At 43.6% G+C, this 17,120-nt stretch overlaps 1 protein-coding gene across 4 annotated transcripts in view; it reads right to left on the bottom strand.

Moving 5' to 3' along the window:
* LOC121282078 (sodium- and chloride-dependent neutral and basic amino acid transporter B(0+)-like) overlaps window positions 1–17,120 on the bottom strand; it is a 59,773-nt gene that overhangs the window by 30,686 nt on the left and 11,967 nt on the right. For 3 of the 4 annotated variants that reach the window (XM_041195511.1, XM_041195513.1, XM_041195514.1), the window contains one exon: window positions 14,504–14,671. The exons of the other annotated variant lie outside the window; for it this stretch is intronic. In XM_041195511.1, coding sequence (XP_041051445.1) covers window positions 14,504–14,671 — 168 coding nt within the window. The remainder of the gene's footprint in view (window positions 1–14,503; window positions 14,672–17,120) is intronic. 4 annotated transcript variants of the gene reach the window in all.

Genomic DNA, 17,120 nt, shown 5'->3' with positions numbered 1-17,120 from the left:
GGTTAATAAAGTAGCTAAGCTGGACAGCTACCCCATTCCAAAAATCTAATTACCAAGCTGGCAGCGGGGAGAATGTACACAAAGCTTGTCATGAGTTATGCTTTTCAATAACTAGAATTGGATAATGCCTCCTGGGAATTTACCACAATTAATAGCCACAAAGCATTGTACCAATATGCACAATTGCTTTTCATTGTCTCCTCAGCTTGTGCCATCTTTCAGAGAACAATAGAAAGCTTACTGCAGGGACTGCCCCAGGATGTGGTCTATTTAGACGATGTATTGGTGACAGGATTCACTAAAAAAGAACATTTAGCAAACTTAGAAGAAGTCTTAAATCATTTTGTGCAAGCTGGAGTGAGTTTAAAAAAAGAAAAGCACACACTCCAAGCGAGGGAGGTGATCTATTTGGGTCACCGGGTAGATTCACAAGGCCTCTACCTGGTTGAGGAGAAAGTAAGAGCCATGAGAGAGGCATCTGCACCAAAGAACACCTCAGAGCTCAAATCATTCCTAAGAATGATCAACTATTATGGGCAGTTCTTACCCAATTTGTCTACAGTGCTGGTACCCTGCATTTTCTACTTAAAAAGAGCCAACATTGGTCTTGGGAGTTGCCCCACAAAGAAGCTTTCATTAAGGTGAAGCAATTGTTGCACTCATCCAATGTATTAGTGCATTATAACCAGACGAAAGAATTGGTGTTGACATGTGACACATCTGCCTACAGAGTAGGAGCAGTGCTCTCTCCTCAGATGGATGACAAAGTGGTACAGCCAATAGGTTATGTATCAAGAATGCTCACCACAGTGGAAAAGGTATACTCACAGATAGAAAAAGAAAGCCTGTCCACCATCTTTGGTGTCAAGAAATTTCACCAGTACGTACATGGCCACTATTTTACAGTTGTTTCAGATCACAAACCATTGCTGAGGTTGTTTGGTGAGGACAATGTTATATCATCCACACCCTCAGCAAGAATACAATGATGGGCTTCAAATCTGGCAGCATACATCAGTTCAAATGTTCAAGGCAGGCATGAACAAGCTAACTGGCGATTCCTTGGCAACCAAGTTAGCACGCTTTCTTTTTCATTACAGGACCCCCCCTCACACAACAACAGGCATCACACCTGCGGAGTTACTGTTGAAATGCTGTCTCAGGGCAAGATTGACCTTAATAATGCTGAATTTAGAGGGGAAGGTGGAAAGGAGTCAGGGAAGCCAGAAAACTAGACACGACTGGCATAGTCATGAGAGGAAATTTACCGTGGGAGAGCCGGTATACGTGAAAAACTGCAGGAAAGGACCAAAGTGGTTACTGGGTGAAATAAGTGCGGTGACTGGACCTCCATCTTACCACATGGAGGTGGAAGGCTGGATCATCCATAAACATGTGGATCATTTAAGGAAGACAGAGACAAATCTACTAGATATGGTTCCACCAGTGATCATGACTGGATCTGTGTTTCCTGTTGCTGAAACTCAACCCAGGACAGACATGTCTAATGTTCCTGTAAGAGTGGAGGATACAGAACTACAAGTGCCCACCGAAGCACCTGATGTTCAGGGAACTCTGGAAAAGGAGATTCTTGACAAAGAATCTGAAGTTGTAGAGCTGCAATGTTCCACACATACCAGGAAACCACCTGAAAGACTGAACTTGTAAATTCCTTACCCAGTGTAAATATTATTTTGTCTTGAAAAATATGTGCTTGTAAATTTAATATGTATAGCGATTTAAAGGGGTAGGAATGTAGTAATTATAGTTTTATTTAGTGTGTAATATATCTTTAAGAATAATACATGTTAGGAAAGATCACATGATCTGTAGTAACCAATAGGACAGTAACGCAGGCTACTTCTGCAGTCAGTGATGAGATAGAGTTGGAGTGTATTTGTTGCTGGGAATATTGTAAATAAACTTACAGTTTCCACCCAGTAAGTGTCTGCAGATCAACTCTGTCATTAATGATGCAACTCGGCCACCGTTACAACACTCCCTATGTGGGTATGAGTGTCATATTTTGTTTTAAAATGCTCCTGTGAAAAGCCATAAGGCATGTCATTATATTACAGGCACTAGGTAAATATAAGTTATTGTTGTTTTCCAATGCCAGGCTGGAAATCAGTGAATTTATTGGCAACATGACTTAACAAATGCTATTACTCTGGCTGTCTCCTGAGGAGAAACTCCTCAAGTTGTTTATTTTAACAAGAATGTTGGCCTAGATGTAAAATGTAAAACTCTCTTTGGTGCTCAAATGATGCATTCTTTGGCTCAATGTTGATTTCTTTCAGAAAATAACAGTTTTGGGATCCATTACATCCATTATTTAGGACATGCCATTGTGTAAGTGTAGCATTCTTATGAGGAAATGTTGACTTTGGACTTGCGATTCCCAAAGTTCTCCACCACGAGGGTTTTCCTCATCTCATGCCTTTTGTTGTGGACTCATTAATAGAGATTAAATAAACAACTCCAGCATCATTGTAGATCCTGAGGGGCCTTGACAGGGTGGATCTGGAGAGGGTGTTTCCTCTGGTGGGAGTATTAGAACTAGGGGTCACTGTTTAAAAATAAGGCATTACTCATTTAAGACAGAGATGAGTAGATTGTTTTTCTCTCAGAGGGCTGTGAGCATTTGGAACTCTCTTCCTCAAAAGGCAGTGGAAGCAGAGTCTTTGAATATTTTTAAAGCAGAGCTGGATAGATTCTTGATTAACAAGGGTGTGAAAGGTTTTCAGGGGTAGGCAGGAATGTGGGTTTGAGATTATAGTCAGGTCAGCCGTGATCTTATTGAATGGTTGAGCAGGCTCGAGGGGCTGACTGGTCTACTCCTGCTCCTAATTCGTATGTTCGTATGTACGTTCGGGTGTAACATGTGCCTGCCAGGATAATGAAATGCAAATTACCATGTTTTTTTTTCTCTGTCTAGTATTCCTATATCTCTATGTTATTGACAGATGTATTTTCAGCTAAAAATTGCTGGAATGCAGAGAGCTGCGAACTTGTTATCACAATATTACTACTGCATTCCTTCAGATTTCAGCTTCCCATACTTTTGCAATCATATCTCACAGTTTACTGACTTTTAAGCAGCCTGTGCTGAAGGACCCATTTGGGTGTGAAGCACTTTGCACTTTCCACGCACTCTGATGCTGGACGAGGAATTGCGGTCTCCTGACCTAAGATTGAGCCATGCAGGCGGGCAATGGATTTGCTAAGTGAAAACTCTGCTATGTGTTGCTATTACACAATTGCATTTTTGTGGTTGGGCACAGCAAGTGCTTTGAGAGTCATTCAGCATACACACTGTTGTAATTGAAGAAAAGATTTGTTGTGGCCTGCCCTAATTGTCACTTCTTTCCCCATCGCCCTCTCCTTGGTTTTATTATTTAATATTTACTTTCACTTATGTTAACATTTTTATTTTTAAAAAACTTAACATTCTAAAGCTGTCAGTTTGCTCTAGGTTGGTTAGGTAGAAACAGAAATTTACAGAACAGTGGAGGCCTTTCGGCCCATCATATCGGTACATGCTGAAAAGGAAGTGATACAGTCTAACACCATTATCCAGCTCTTGGTCTTTGGCGCTGTAGATTACAGCACTTCAGGAGTGTATCCAGCATTGACTAAGTGCAATGCAAGTTTCTGCCTGTACCAGCCTTTCAGGCAGCGAGTTCCAGAACTCTGGGTGAAAGAATTTCTTCTCAACTCACCTCTAATCCCTCTGCCCATTACATTAAATCTATGCTCCCCGGTTATTGACCGCCCTTCCTATCCACTCAACCTAGGCCCCTCATAATTTTATACATCTTAGTTATATATCCAATCAGTCTCCTCTGTTCCAAAGAATACAACCCCAGACTTTCCAGTCTTTGCTCATAAAATTATCCAATCCTGTCAACATCATTGTAAATCTCCTCAGTATCCACTCTTGTGAGAAAACATCCTTCCCATAATGTGGTAAGCAGAACTGTACATAGTACATGAGCTGGGGTCTAACTAAGGGTCTCAGTAGGCACTCATGGATAGCCCATCCAGGATACAGGGGTCCCAGGAGCCTTCTCCATGCCTCCTCTTCTTCCCCCTCCTTCTTAAAACAGCTGCTCCTCTCTGCAGTCTTTGCTCCATCTCTCTGTTATCATACAGACCAAGAGAAACTAGAGCAGTACTACACAAACAAATTTCTCCCTCTTATACTTTTATACCATGCTAAATCTAATCAAATTATAATTAATGTAAATAAAATGCTACCTTTTCTCCCCACCTGTTCAGTTTTATATCTTAAAACTAAATCCAGAACTGCCACTCCTCTTGTTGGGTTTGTTACTGCTGCTGCTGTTTGTAGCTACTCCTACCAGGAAATCTACTGTCATTGTATGTCACACTCGTCTGTCTTATGCCATCTTCACACATCCACTGTAGCTCATCTGCAACTGCTCTGTGACATCTGTTGTGAAATCAATTCATTCTGTGTCCCTGGGCACTAAATTAGCAGCCTATGGAGATTGAAGCATTTAAGGTATAGGATGTCCCAATTCTTGTTACATTGGTTCCTACCTAATAAAAAGGGTGGGACCCTCATGGAGTGCTGTGATAGGTCATCAGATCAGTTCAAGGGTCAGTGAACAGGAGTTCAGAGGCAGTCAGTTTGGGGGGGGTCAGCCAGCGAGTGTCATTTTTTATATTAATTCATGAGATGTGGGTGTTGCTGGTTAGGCCAGCATTTATGTCCCATCCTTAAATGCCCTTGAGAAAGTGGTGGTGAGCTGCCTTCTTAAATGGCTGCAGACCATATGGTGTAGGTACAAGATCAGCACTGTTAGGAAGGGAGTTCCAGATTTTGACCCAGCAACAGTAATGGAATGGCGATGTATTTCCAAGTCAGGATGGTGAGTGACTTGGAGGGGAACTTCCAGTTGGTGATGTTCCGATGCATCTGCTGCCCTTTTCCTTCTAAAGGTAGTGGTCCTGGGTTTGGAAGGTACTGTGGAAGGAGCCTTGGTGAATTTCTGCAGTGCATCTTGTGATGGTACACACTTCTGCCACTGTGCGTCGGTGGTGGAGGGAATGAATGCTTATGGATGGAGTGCCAATCAAGTGGGCTCCTTTGTCCTGGAGGGTGTTGAGCTTCTTGAGTGTTGTTGGAACTACACTTATCCAGGCAACTGGGGAGTATTCCATCACACTCCTGACTTGTGCCTTGTAGATGGTGGAGGAGTCAGGAGGTGAGTTACTCATCGCAGGATTCCTAGCCTCTTACCTAATTGTATTGCCACAGTATTTATATGGCTAGTCCAGATAAAATTTTGGCAATAGTAGATGGTCAATGGTTTCTGGTCAAGTGTCACAGAGGCAGGGACAGGCAGTGGACCCAAAAATGGACAAAGCTAGGGGACAGAAATAGTTCCCTTTAAGTGAAGGTAAAAGGAAAAAGCAGAGAAACAAGTTAGAGAAAGTGGTGCAGGGAGCAGACTATAAGTAACGAGAGACACTGGGGCAAAGGTATCCCTTTGGAGCAATGGTGCTCTGCTTGGCATGGCTATAGACCTGAAAGTGTGCTTGGAAGGTGAAGCTTGAGTGTGCTCGGAAATCCAGGGGAAAGGAGTCTCGGAGGCAAAATTGAAACCCTATGAAGCGGGCCATTGTTGATGTGTCAGAATGGGAGCGGCTTTTGGAAAGAATTCCAAGGAGTGACTTTTAAATGTGGAGGTTGGAAACCCCTATGAGAAAGACAAAGTTTCAGTGAAATTAGTTGGCTCTCAAAGTGACAAATGTCTAGGTGGGTTATTGAGAAATCCATGGAATCGTGTTTGATCACATCCGTCAGCTACTGCGTAGTGTGGTGTGTCTGACCACAGTTCGCCTGTTAATTCACATGTACTTTTTACTTACTCTGAATGTTAGAGTATAAGAGAGATATTGTAAATTGTTGTAAATTCTGAAATTGTATAGAGTCATAGAGGTCTACAGCACAGATAAAGGCCCTTTGGCCCATTGAGCCTGCGCCAGTCAAACAAGTACCTAACTATTCTAATCCCATTTTCCATAACTAGGCCCACAGCCCTGCATGCCATGGCATCACAAGTGCACATCCAAATACTTCTTAAATGTTATGAGGATTTCTGCCTCCAACACCCTTTCAGGCAGTGAGTTCAAAATTCCCACCACCCTCTGGGTGAAAAAAATCTTCCTCACATCCCCTCTAAACCTCCTGTCCCTTATCTTAAATCTATGCCCCCTGGTTATTGATCCCTCCACCAAGGGGAAAAGTTCCTTCCTGCCTACCCTATCTATGCCCCTCATAATTTTATGCACATATACATTTTCTTGTAAAGGCAAACGGCTAAGGGTATCAACATTTGCAATTTGATTGCTAGGCCTATGTACAAAAGTGTATTTGTTTGCTGCCCGGATTAAAGCCCATTGTTGTATTCTTGTTAAGGTGTTCTTAATACATAATCTATTGGCCTTTCCATGCCGTCATCCATCCGATGAGAGGGAACTGCTCCCACTCCATAGGGAGGTGAGTCACATGTCAACACCAATTCTTTCGTCTGGTCATAACGCACTAATAGATTGGATGACTGCAACAATTGTTTCACCTTTCTGAAAGTTTCTTTCTGGGGCATCTTCCAAGACTAATGTTGGTTCTTTTTGAGTAGAGAAGGCAGGGGCGGGTGGGGGGGGTGGGGGGGGCAGCACTGTAAACAAATTGGTAAGAACCGCCCATAATAATTGATCATTCCAAGGAATGATTTGAGTTCTGAGGCATTCTTTGGTGCAGGTGCTTCCCTCATGGCTCTCACTTTCTCCTCAACTGGGTGGAGGCCCTGTGAATCTACCCCGGTGACCCAAATAGATCACCTCCCCCACCTGGAATATGCACTTTTCTTTTTTTTTAGACACGCTCCAGCTTGCAAGAAATGTCCTAAGACTTCTAAGTTTGCCAAATGTTCTTTTTCAGTGAATCTTGTCACCAACATATCATCTAAATAAACTACAGCCTAGGGCGGTCCCGGCAATAAGCTTTCCATTATTCTCTGAAAGATGGTGCAAGCTGAGGAGACACTGAAAGGCAATCGTGTATATCGGTACAACCCTTTGTGAGCATTAATTGTGACAAATTCCCAGGAGGCATTATCCAACTCCAATTGTTGATAAGCACGACTCATGTCAAGCTTTGTGTATGATGTCCCTCCTGACAGCTTGGCACACAGATCTTCAATTTTTGGAATGGGGTAGCTGTCCAGCTTAGCTACTTTATTAACTGTCAGTTTGTACTCTCCACAAATTCGGACGCTTTGGTCAGGTTTATGGACGGGGACTATGGATGCTGCCCATTCTGAGAACTGCACAGGTTGTATAACGCCCAGTTTCTCTAGTCTGTTGAGTTCAGTGTTGACTTTTTCTTGCAGTGCATATGGCACCAGTCTCCTCTTCTTGAAGTGAGGGGTTGCTTCCAGACCCACATGAATCTTGGCCTGCAGGCCCTGGATTTTCCCCAGTTCGTCCTTGAAGACAGTGGCATAGTTTCTAAGTAGCTCTTGTAGCCCAACTGCTCACAACTGGAAAATTTCAGCCCATTCTAACTTAATCTCCTTTAACCAATTTCACCCTAAGAGGCTTGGTCCTTCACCTGCTACCACTATCATGGGTAGCTTTGCCAATTGGCTTCCATGATAGACATTTACTCTGCTTATGCCTTTTACTTGAATGTGCTCACCTACGTATGTTTTGAGCTTTGCTGGTTTCTCTTTTAAACTTAATTGTTCAGATATCTGAAGGTATGTTCCCGAAGCTCCCATGTCCACTTCCATTCTAACAGGTTTGCCATTTACTTTCACTGTGACAAATATTGGTTTTGTCTTTCCAATTTTTAGATTAAACAATGAGTAAATGTCTGAATTTGTTGTTTCAGACTCTTCTACATTGTAAATTTCATTGGGCTTCTTTTACAAGCCTGCTTGAATCTTTCCTTGCGCTGCCTCATAATATGCCAATTTCTGTGACAACAGTAGCATTCGATTTTTTTAAACTGCCAATCACTAAAAGACTGCTTGTTTCCACCTCTATTAAAATTATTCTTTGATTTTGCTACTATTTTTCTTTATTTTTTGGATGGTGGGGGCTGTTTCCCACTTCTCAGCAGAGTCTTGCATTTTTGCGTCCAGTTCGACTGAGGTTTCCCAGCCATTTTGCGCTTTATTGCTTTTGAATCTCTTACTAAGCTTTCCATGGCCAGTGCTATCTCTAGTGTTTTCCTGAAATCCAAATTCACTTCAGACAATAATCTTTTCTGAATAGTGTTTTCTTTCACTCCACAAACTAAACGATCTCCCAGCATGTCGTTTAGAGTCATGCTGAATTCACAATGTTCCGTTAGCTGCTTAAAATTTGCCATGTAACATACATTTGTCTTTCCCGGGGCTCTATTTCATGAATTAAACTGAAACCTCTATATCGTGACTGAGGGCTTTGGTTGAAAATGACCATTCACAAGGTTCACCAATTCATCGAAATTTTTTTGAATCTGGGGCACTGGGTGTCATCAAACTTCAAATCAGACTGTAGGTTTTGCTCCCACAAGTACTCAAGAGGATCACTCACCTCTTCTGTTCTCCCGTAATCTAGTCCATTCAAAAAAAGAATGTGAGGTGTTCTATGTAATGAGACCAATCATTTGTGGCCGGCTAAAAAGGATCAATTCTCCTAAATTGTGGCATTTTGAGAGAGAATTACTTCTTCAATTCTAGCCGATCTTGCTACTGACAATCATTGAGTGAGGTACAGTGCTGATTTCATGTTAACTTGATTCCTTCTGTTCAATCCTATTTTATCCTCATCACCAGTTTGTTGTAAGGGTGTTCAAGTTGCTATTATTAATGATAGAGTTGATCTGGCATCACTTCTTGAGTGGAAACATTAATTTTATTTACAATATACACAGCAGAAACTACATGTGTGCTTTCTACTCCAACCCTTCTCTGTCGAAGGGTCATGAGGACTTGATACGTCAACTCTTTTCTTCACCGCCGATGCTGCCAGACCTGCTGAGTTTTTCCAGGTAATTCTGTTTTTGTTTTCTATCTCTACACTGACTGCTGAGGTAGCCCGTGCTACTCTCCTTTTGGTTACTACAGATCATGTGATCTTTCCTAACAAGTATTATTCTTAAAGGTACACAACACACTAAATAAAACCACATATAAAGAAAGAGGGTGGCAACGTGAGCATGGGACTCTATAAGGATGCGACTAGAGAATTGATAGCAGAGAAACAGGGAAATGGCAAGTAATTTAAACCAATATTGGTCTTCACAGTGGAGGACACTATAAACATCCCAAAGATATCAGATAAGCAAGGAGTTAATGGGAGGAAAGATCTTGTAACAGTCTCTATCATGAGGGACAAAGTATTTGACAAACAAATAAGACTAAAGGCAGACAACTCGCCAGGACCTGAGGCCTGCATCCAAGGGTTTTAAAGAAAGTGGCTGCAGAGATAGTGAAGGCATTGGTCAAAATATTCCAGAACTCACTGGACTCCTGCAGGGTTCCAGCAGATTGGAAATCTGTTAATGTGACACCCCTGTTCAAGAAGGGAGGGAGACAAAAAACAGGAAACATAGGATCAAACAGAGTCAACATGATTTTGTGAAAGGGAAAATCATGTTTGACAAATTATGATAGAGTTCTTTCAGGATATAACAAACAGAGTTGATAAAGGGGAACCAGCAGACGGTAAAGTTTATTTTTGTTTGTTCAAAGCTCATGAATTTTGTGGCTTTATCCACTTAGTAATTATCTTGAATCTCAAATTTCATCTACTTTAAACAAAACATTACTGGTCAGTAACCAGACCTCCCCTCCATGTCCTGGGGTCTGACCAAGGATCGTAATAAATCCGCCATGTAATTATGCCTAGGGTCGACCCCTCTTTCTACTCCCTCCACTTTGCCCTCTAGAAGAGGTCTCTGCAGCGTTTCAGCTCCAATCAAATGGCTGGAATACTGACATTTTCTTTTCTGGATGTCACTTTTTAGAGTTCTTATTGCTCTTATAATTTCAGGCTCCTCTTCATTGGTCTTATAGTCTGTATATGGAATCTTAAGTATACATCTTAGCATCCAAGCTACAAAGGCCCTTATTCCCTTCCACAGATCTTTATTTATTGGGCTTGCTACATACTGCCAACAATAAGTTTCACTGAATGCGTTCTAAGAATTCTGTACCCTCGATACCTTTTACACGATTTGTCCCAGTTAATATCAGGACAGTTGAAATCTCTTCCTATTGCTGCCATGTCAATGCCCCCGGTACCCAATGTGTGCATTGCAGACAGATGACCAAGATCTCAGAGTAAACTCGTCAGACTGCCCATGGCTAGCAGCTCCTTTCCTTTTTAAACAAAGCTGCTTGCCGTCTGAGCTTAGGAAATTTGAATGTTTATTTTGGTACAGGCTGTGTTAAATCAGATCATTCGTTCCTGGTGACTGTAACGAGAATCTCATGAGGCACTATATTCAGGCAACACAAGTGAAGCTAGCTATTTAAATTATTATCAGCATTTTCCCACTTATTTAGAGGAAGAATGGGACATTGTCTACTGAAATAGTTATCATAGAAGCAGAGAACACCTCAGCAAAGTTTCTCTTACTTTGTCCAAAGTCCCACATCCCTGGTACCATTCCAGTAGATATCCTTGTCCTCCACAAGGCCTTGACATCCTTGGTAAAATTTGGTGATCTGAATTGGCCGGAAATGTCCTGCTGGGGCCTAAACAGCATTTCATGAATGTTTAAAATAAATTCCCTGGTTTGCTACTTTTTGACCAGGATTTTACATCCCTCTGGAAGTGGGATGGCAGGTGTGGTGGGGTGTAAAATTGGATGGCATAGCAGGGGGGTGGGGGCGGGGGGGGGAGGGGGGAGGTGAGCAATGAGCTGTTGCCTACCCACCTCAGCTGGAATTATACCAGGACCAGGTATTGGGTGGCCCGCAGCCTGCCCACCCTGGGGCCATTGTTGCTCTTAAACGGCAAATTAATGGCGAGGCCACCTCCATGTGCTCTTGCTGGGGTCTGCCTGACTAGGCCTGGTGAAGCCACCCTGAATCACCTTGGTTTCTGGCCTCCATTGTTGCTCCCCGTGGGCGACTGCTGCAGTCTCAACAGTAAGCACTGCTCCCCCCAGTGGCTGTGCCAGTCCTGGAGAGCTTCCGGCCATCTGGTTGGCCAACAAATCCAGGAGGAGGGACATTTTCCCACATGGGGACGGAAGTCGAAGGGTCATGAGGACTTGATACGTCAACTCTTTTCTTCACCGCCGATGCTGCCAGACCTGCTGAGTTTTTCCAGGTAATTCTGTTTTTGTTTTCTATCTCTACACTGACTGCTGAGGTAGCCCGTGCTACTCTCCTTTTGGTTACTACAGATCATGTGATCTTTCCTAACAAGTATTATTCTTAAAGGTACACAACACACTAAATAAAACCACATATAAAGAAAGAGGGTGGCAACGTGAGCATGGGACTCTATAAGGATGCGACTAGAGAATTGATAGCAGAGAAACAGGGAAATGGCAAGTAATTTAAACCAATATTGGTCTTCACAGTGGAGGACACTATAAACATCCCAAAGATATCAGATAAGCAAGGAGTTAATGGGAGGAAAGATCTTGTAACAGTCTCTATCATGAGGGACAAAGTATTTGACAAACAAATAAGACTAAAGGCAGACAACTCGCCAGGACCTGAGGCCTGCATCCAAGGGTTTTAAAGAAAGTGGCTGCAGAGATAGTGAAGGCATTGGTCAAAATATTCCAGAACTCACTGGACTCCTGCAGGGTTCCAGCAGATTGGAAATCTGTTAATGTGACACCCCTGTTCAAGAAGGGAGGGAGACAAAAAACAGGAAACATAGGATCAAACAGAGTCAACATGATTTTGTGAAAGGGAAAATCATGTTTGACAAATTATGATAGAGTTCTTTCAGGATATAACAAACAGAGTTGATAAAGGGGAACCAGCAGACGGTAAAGTTTATTTTTGTTTGTTCAAAGCTCATGAATTTTGTGGCTTTATCCACTTAGTAATTATCTTGAATCTCAAATTTCATCTACTTTAAACAAAACATTACTGGTCAGTAACCAGACCTCCCCTCCATGTCCTGGGGTCTGACCAAGGATCGTAATAAATCCGCCATGTAATTATGCCTAGGGTCGACCCCTCTTTCTACTCCCTCCACTTTGCCCTCTAGAAGAGGTCTCTGCAGCGTTTCAGCTCCAATCAAATGGCTGGAATACTGACATTTTCTTTTCTGGATGTCACTTTTTAGAGTTCTTATTGCTCTTATAATTTCAGGCTCCTCTTCATTGGTCTTATAGTCTGTATATGGAATCTTAAGTATACATCTTAGCATCCAAGCTACAAAGGCCCTTATTCCCTTCCACAGATCTTTATTTATTGGGCTTGCTACATACTGCCAACAATAAGTTTCACTGAATGCGTTCTAAGAATTCTGTACCCTCGATACCTTTTACACGATTTGTCCCAGTTAATATCAGGACAGTTGAAATCTCTTCCTATTGCTGCCATGTCAATGCCCCTGGTACCCAATGTGTGCATTGCAGACAGATGACCAAGATCTCAGAGTAAACTCGTCAGACTGCCCATGGCTAGCAGCTCCTTTCCTTTTTAAACAAAGCTGCTTGCCGTCTGAGCTTAGGAAATTTGAATGTTTATTTTGGTACAGGCTGTGTTAAATCAGATCATTCGTTCCTGGTGACTGTAACGAGAATCTCATGAGGCACTATATTCAGGCAACACAAGTGAAGCTAGCTATTTAAATTATTATCAGCATTTTCCCACTTATTTAGAGGAAGAATGGGACATTGTCTACTGAAATAGTTATCATAGAAGCAGAGAACACCTCAGCAAAGTTTCTCTTACTTTGTCCAAAGTCCCACATCCCTGGTACCATTCCAGTAGATATCCTTGTCCTCCACAAGGCCTTGACATCCTTGGTAAAATTTGGTGATCTGAATTGGCCGGAAATGTCCTGCTGGGGCCTAAACAGCATTTCATGAATGTTTAAAATAAATTCCCTGGTTTGCTACTTTTTGACCAGGATTTTACATCCCTCTGGAAGTGGGATGGCAGGTGTGGTGGGGTGTAAAATTGGATGGCATAGCAGGGGGGTGGGGGCGGGGGGGGGAGGGGGGAGGTGAGCAATGAGCTGTTGCCTACCCACCTCAGCTGGAATTATACCAGGACCAGGTATTGGGTGGCCCGCAGCCTGCCCACCCTGGGGCCATTGTTGCTCTTAAACGGCAAATTAATGGCGAGGCCACCTCCATGTGCTCTTGCTGGGGTCTGCCTGACTAGGCCTGGTGAAGCCACCCTGAATCACCTTGGTTTCTGGCCTCCATTGTTGCTCCCCGTGGGCGACTGCTGCAGTCTCAACAGTAAGCACTGCTCCCCCCAGTGGCTGTGCCAGTCCTGGAGAGCTTCCGGCCATCTGGTTGGCCAACAAATCCAGGAGGAGGGACATTTTCCCACATGGGGACGGAAGCCATAACATTAACCTTTTAACAGCCCAACGACCATTAAAATTGATCATGGTTTCTCAGTCCTGCTGGGGTGTTCTTGCCTCTGACTTTTAAGCTGGGGGTGGGGACACCACTTAGCTAAGATTCTAGCCTATGCCTCCATTTATAAAGCACAAGATCCTATAAGTTTTTTTTTAAACAGCTATATCAAATCTTGCTGCCATCTTGTGTAGGTGAATCCCAGAACCCTCTATCATTGCGGTCCCTTCAAAATTGTAATCGTGGTGTGTTACAGTTCACTCAGGGAGTTGGACCTGCTATGGCAACTTGCACTTTTACACATATGCTGTGGTAAGGATCTATGGATAGTGATGGTGGAGGCTCCAACTTTCTTTCCATCACATGGCTGACCAGGAATTTCTCCCACTCTCACTGCCTGTTGTTGGCATATGTCAGAGGGATTTGCAAGTTGGTTCTCAATCTTCGGCCAAATTATGAATGCAGTTTCCTTGGCCATCAAGCCGTGTGATAGGCCTTGAACCTGGAGCTTCTGGCTCAGAGGCAGGGAAGTACCTACTGTGCCACCGGACTTCCCTTTCAAACTTTATCAGGTAGTTTACAATGCCTCTCCTCACTCCTTCCTTCAACATGCATCACTTCTACCTTTGTCCTCTTGAAGTTACTTGCTATTTACTTGTTGCATTTCCAGGTTTTGTGTCATCTGCAAACTTTCAGGCTTTTTGCTGTACACCCAAGTCTAAGTCTTATAAAATATAGGCATATTTATAAATAATATCTATATCAAAAAGAGCAGTTGCTCTCATTCTGATCCCTGGGAGACACCATTGTCTACTTGCCTCCACTCTGATAAATGACTGTCCACCACTACTCTCTGCTCTCTGTCTCATACCCAGAAAACAAAAGTTCACAAAACAAAAGGCACACTACCTTTGGGAGTCCTGCTGCATTTTTCATCTGCACCCCACCAACTGAAGCAGTCTGCCCATGGCAGGGGAGATTGGAAGGAAGCGAACAAGTAGTACAGGCTGTAGGCGATGATGCAGTTGTAGTAAATGGTCACAAATGTTGACACAAGGACCATAGCGATCCCCACACCTTCAAATGGATTGAGAAAGAGAACCTTGTGTTAGAATATTCTAATCAATATTAGAGGGGTGAACTTCTCATCTCTGGCTTCAATTATGATCTTAACTCAGGACTTCCCAAACTTTCTTCCTGGTGTGACCCTATTTAATGCCCCTGACTTTGCGTGACCCAAGTGGGAAAATTCAGGTTAAGGAGAGTTGTTGAGCGGGAATTAGGCTATGGCCAGCATTAGAAAAAAACACAAGGAGTTAAAAGGGTCTCGCAGCTGTCTGAGTCAGTCCGAGCTCCTTGGCAGCCTCACTGCTTCAACCTCGTGACCCCAAAATTTCATCTCACAACTCCGCTGGGAGTCATGGCCCACAACTTGGGAAGTCCTGTCTTAACTAGCTTGTGGAACCACATCTACAGGTTATGGCAGCCTCTTGCCCCTGGCATTAGTAGGCATTGCTCACGAGTGAGTCCACGCGGTGAATGCCAGCAAGCTAGTCAGATAGGCAAGGTCACCAGCTGCAGATGAGCTGGTGGTTTGGTGCTTCCTGGTCACATGATCAGAAGGTTGGCTCAAATGAAGACAACCCATTGGATCTCCTCGTTCTATCCCCCAACATCTTACCATGGCAAATTCTAAAATACTTCTTCTCCTGGGTGTACAATAATACAAGCTCAGAATTTATCCTGGACCATTTTTTGATCAAGCTGGTTGCTTTAATTGCTGATTAGGGCACACCACACCTTTTCCAATTAAGTGAAGGGTATATGGTATGTTCTCTGCCCATTTCTTGTATTTTACAATTGGTTCCTACAACTGGGTTTGCATACTTAAGCAGCCTCATGCCTAATTGACTATTGCATCAGGCAGGCAGTGTCCAGAAGGAGTACAGTTGCGGTGCCCTCTAATGTTCAATTGTTGCCCACCAGCTTTACAAGTTCAAAATGGGTGGTTGAGAGCTGATATTCCCCCTCACATTATCTCAAATAATTGACTTATCACCTTGTGGAGCAAAACAATCATAAACCTATAGTAACTATGCTTTTAGTGTAAAAGAAGATCACATGATCTCCTGTAACCAACAGAGGAGTAGCGTGGGCTACCTCTTGTAGTCAGTGGTCTGTAGTTCGAGTCAGGAGTATGGAGATAAGGTTTGACGTAGACGTACACATGAGTAGCTGCTGAGTACCTTGTAAATAAACAGAATGTGTTCCACCTAAGAAGTGTCTGCTGATCAACTCCGTCTATAGCACCAACTCGGCCATCCCAGAACAAGCGTGCAACTGGGATTCACAAGTCCCAACAGAAACCAATATCAGCTTTAATAATGGAAATACAGAGAGTTCTCCCAATATTGGGTCCAATACCTGGATAAATTTGAAATGAGAGAAGAAAAGATTTCCCTTGCTATGTCTATCTCTTCATTGTGTGTACCTGTATTTGTAAAATGTAGCATAAAGTGTTAACAGATGGGATAACTGTATGAGGTAGATGATGATGTACTACTGACATTAGTCAGTCAAGCGTTAGATACTCGAGAGAGAGATTGGAATATGCAAAGGAGCAACATGCCTACTCTGTAACCTGTTTAAATGAAGTACTAATGAACAAGTGTTAAGTAGATACCAGAGTATATATACAGTTTGTCTAAGAACCAAGTCCCATACCTAGAATTCAAGACAGAAGGACCAAATCTCAGAACATTATGATAGCAATGGAGCCATTAATGTAAAAAGTACATTGGGCAGAATTTTCAGTTCAACGGGCAGGCGTGATCGGTGGGCCCGGGATTGGCCGGGAAACGAGCTGCCACTCGCGATCGGCCCCCGACCACGATTTCACGCTAGCAGCCCAGTTAAGGCCTGCTCTGCATGAAATGCAGCTCCCCATTGGCTGGGAAGGGACCTGTGGTGACCCGACGGCCGGCTTTATAATGGCACAGGCAGCTCCTTGAAGGCTGCCATGGAAGAACATATCCTCTGTCTCTTGTTATTCAACGTGATGGAGTCAAGTGCAGCTGGAGACACAAGGCAGGAGGGCACTTGGCCCCCCTGGCTTTTCGGATAAGTGCCTCAAGGACTTCCTGAAGGCCTGGAGGAGGTGGCTGCCAGGAGGGACACCTTTGTCCCCAGAGATGGGAGAAGGAGGTCACCGCACCTCACCAAGAGGGCATGGGAGGAGGTGGCAGCGCTGGTCAGCAGCCATGACGTGGTGCAATGCACATGGGTGCAGTGCTGGAAGAAGTTCAATGACCTGCTGCGCTCAGGGAGCATGAGTATCATATTGGCATGGGTCAGTGTGCAGTATTGTTAAGAGCTGGCCATCACCCCTATGTACGTCAGGGGTGCTAGAGTCTGAGTGCCAGCTGTCAATGATGCTGGAGCTGGCCAAGGGGGTGAGCCCTGGCTGCTTGGACTGAGTGCTTTGCGGCTTGAGGGCTGCGACTCGATGCACCCTGCTCCTCAGGTG

The sequence above is a fragment of the Carcharodon carcharias genome, chromosome 9 (genome assembly GCF_017639515.1).
Source record: "Carcharodon carcharias isolate sCarCar2 chromosome 9, sCarCar2.pri, whole genome shotgun sequence".
Classification (NCBI taxonomy): domain Eukaryota; kingdom Metazoa; phylum Chordata; class Chondrichthyes; order Lamniformes; family Lamnidae; genus Carcharodon; species Carcharodon carcharias.
Note: the sequence above shows the minus strand (reverse complement) of the source record. Positions and strands in the feature narration are given on the sequence as shown.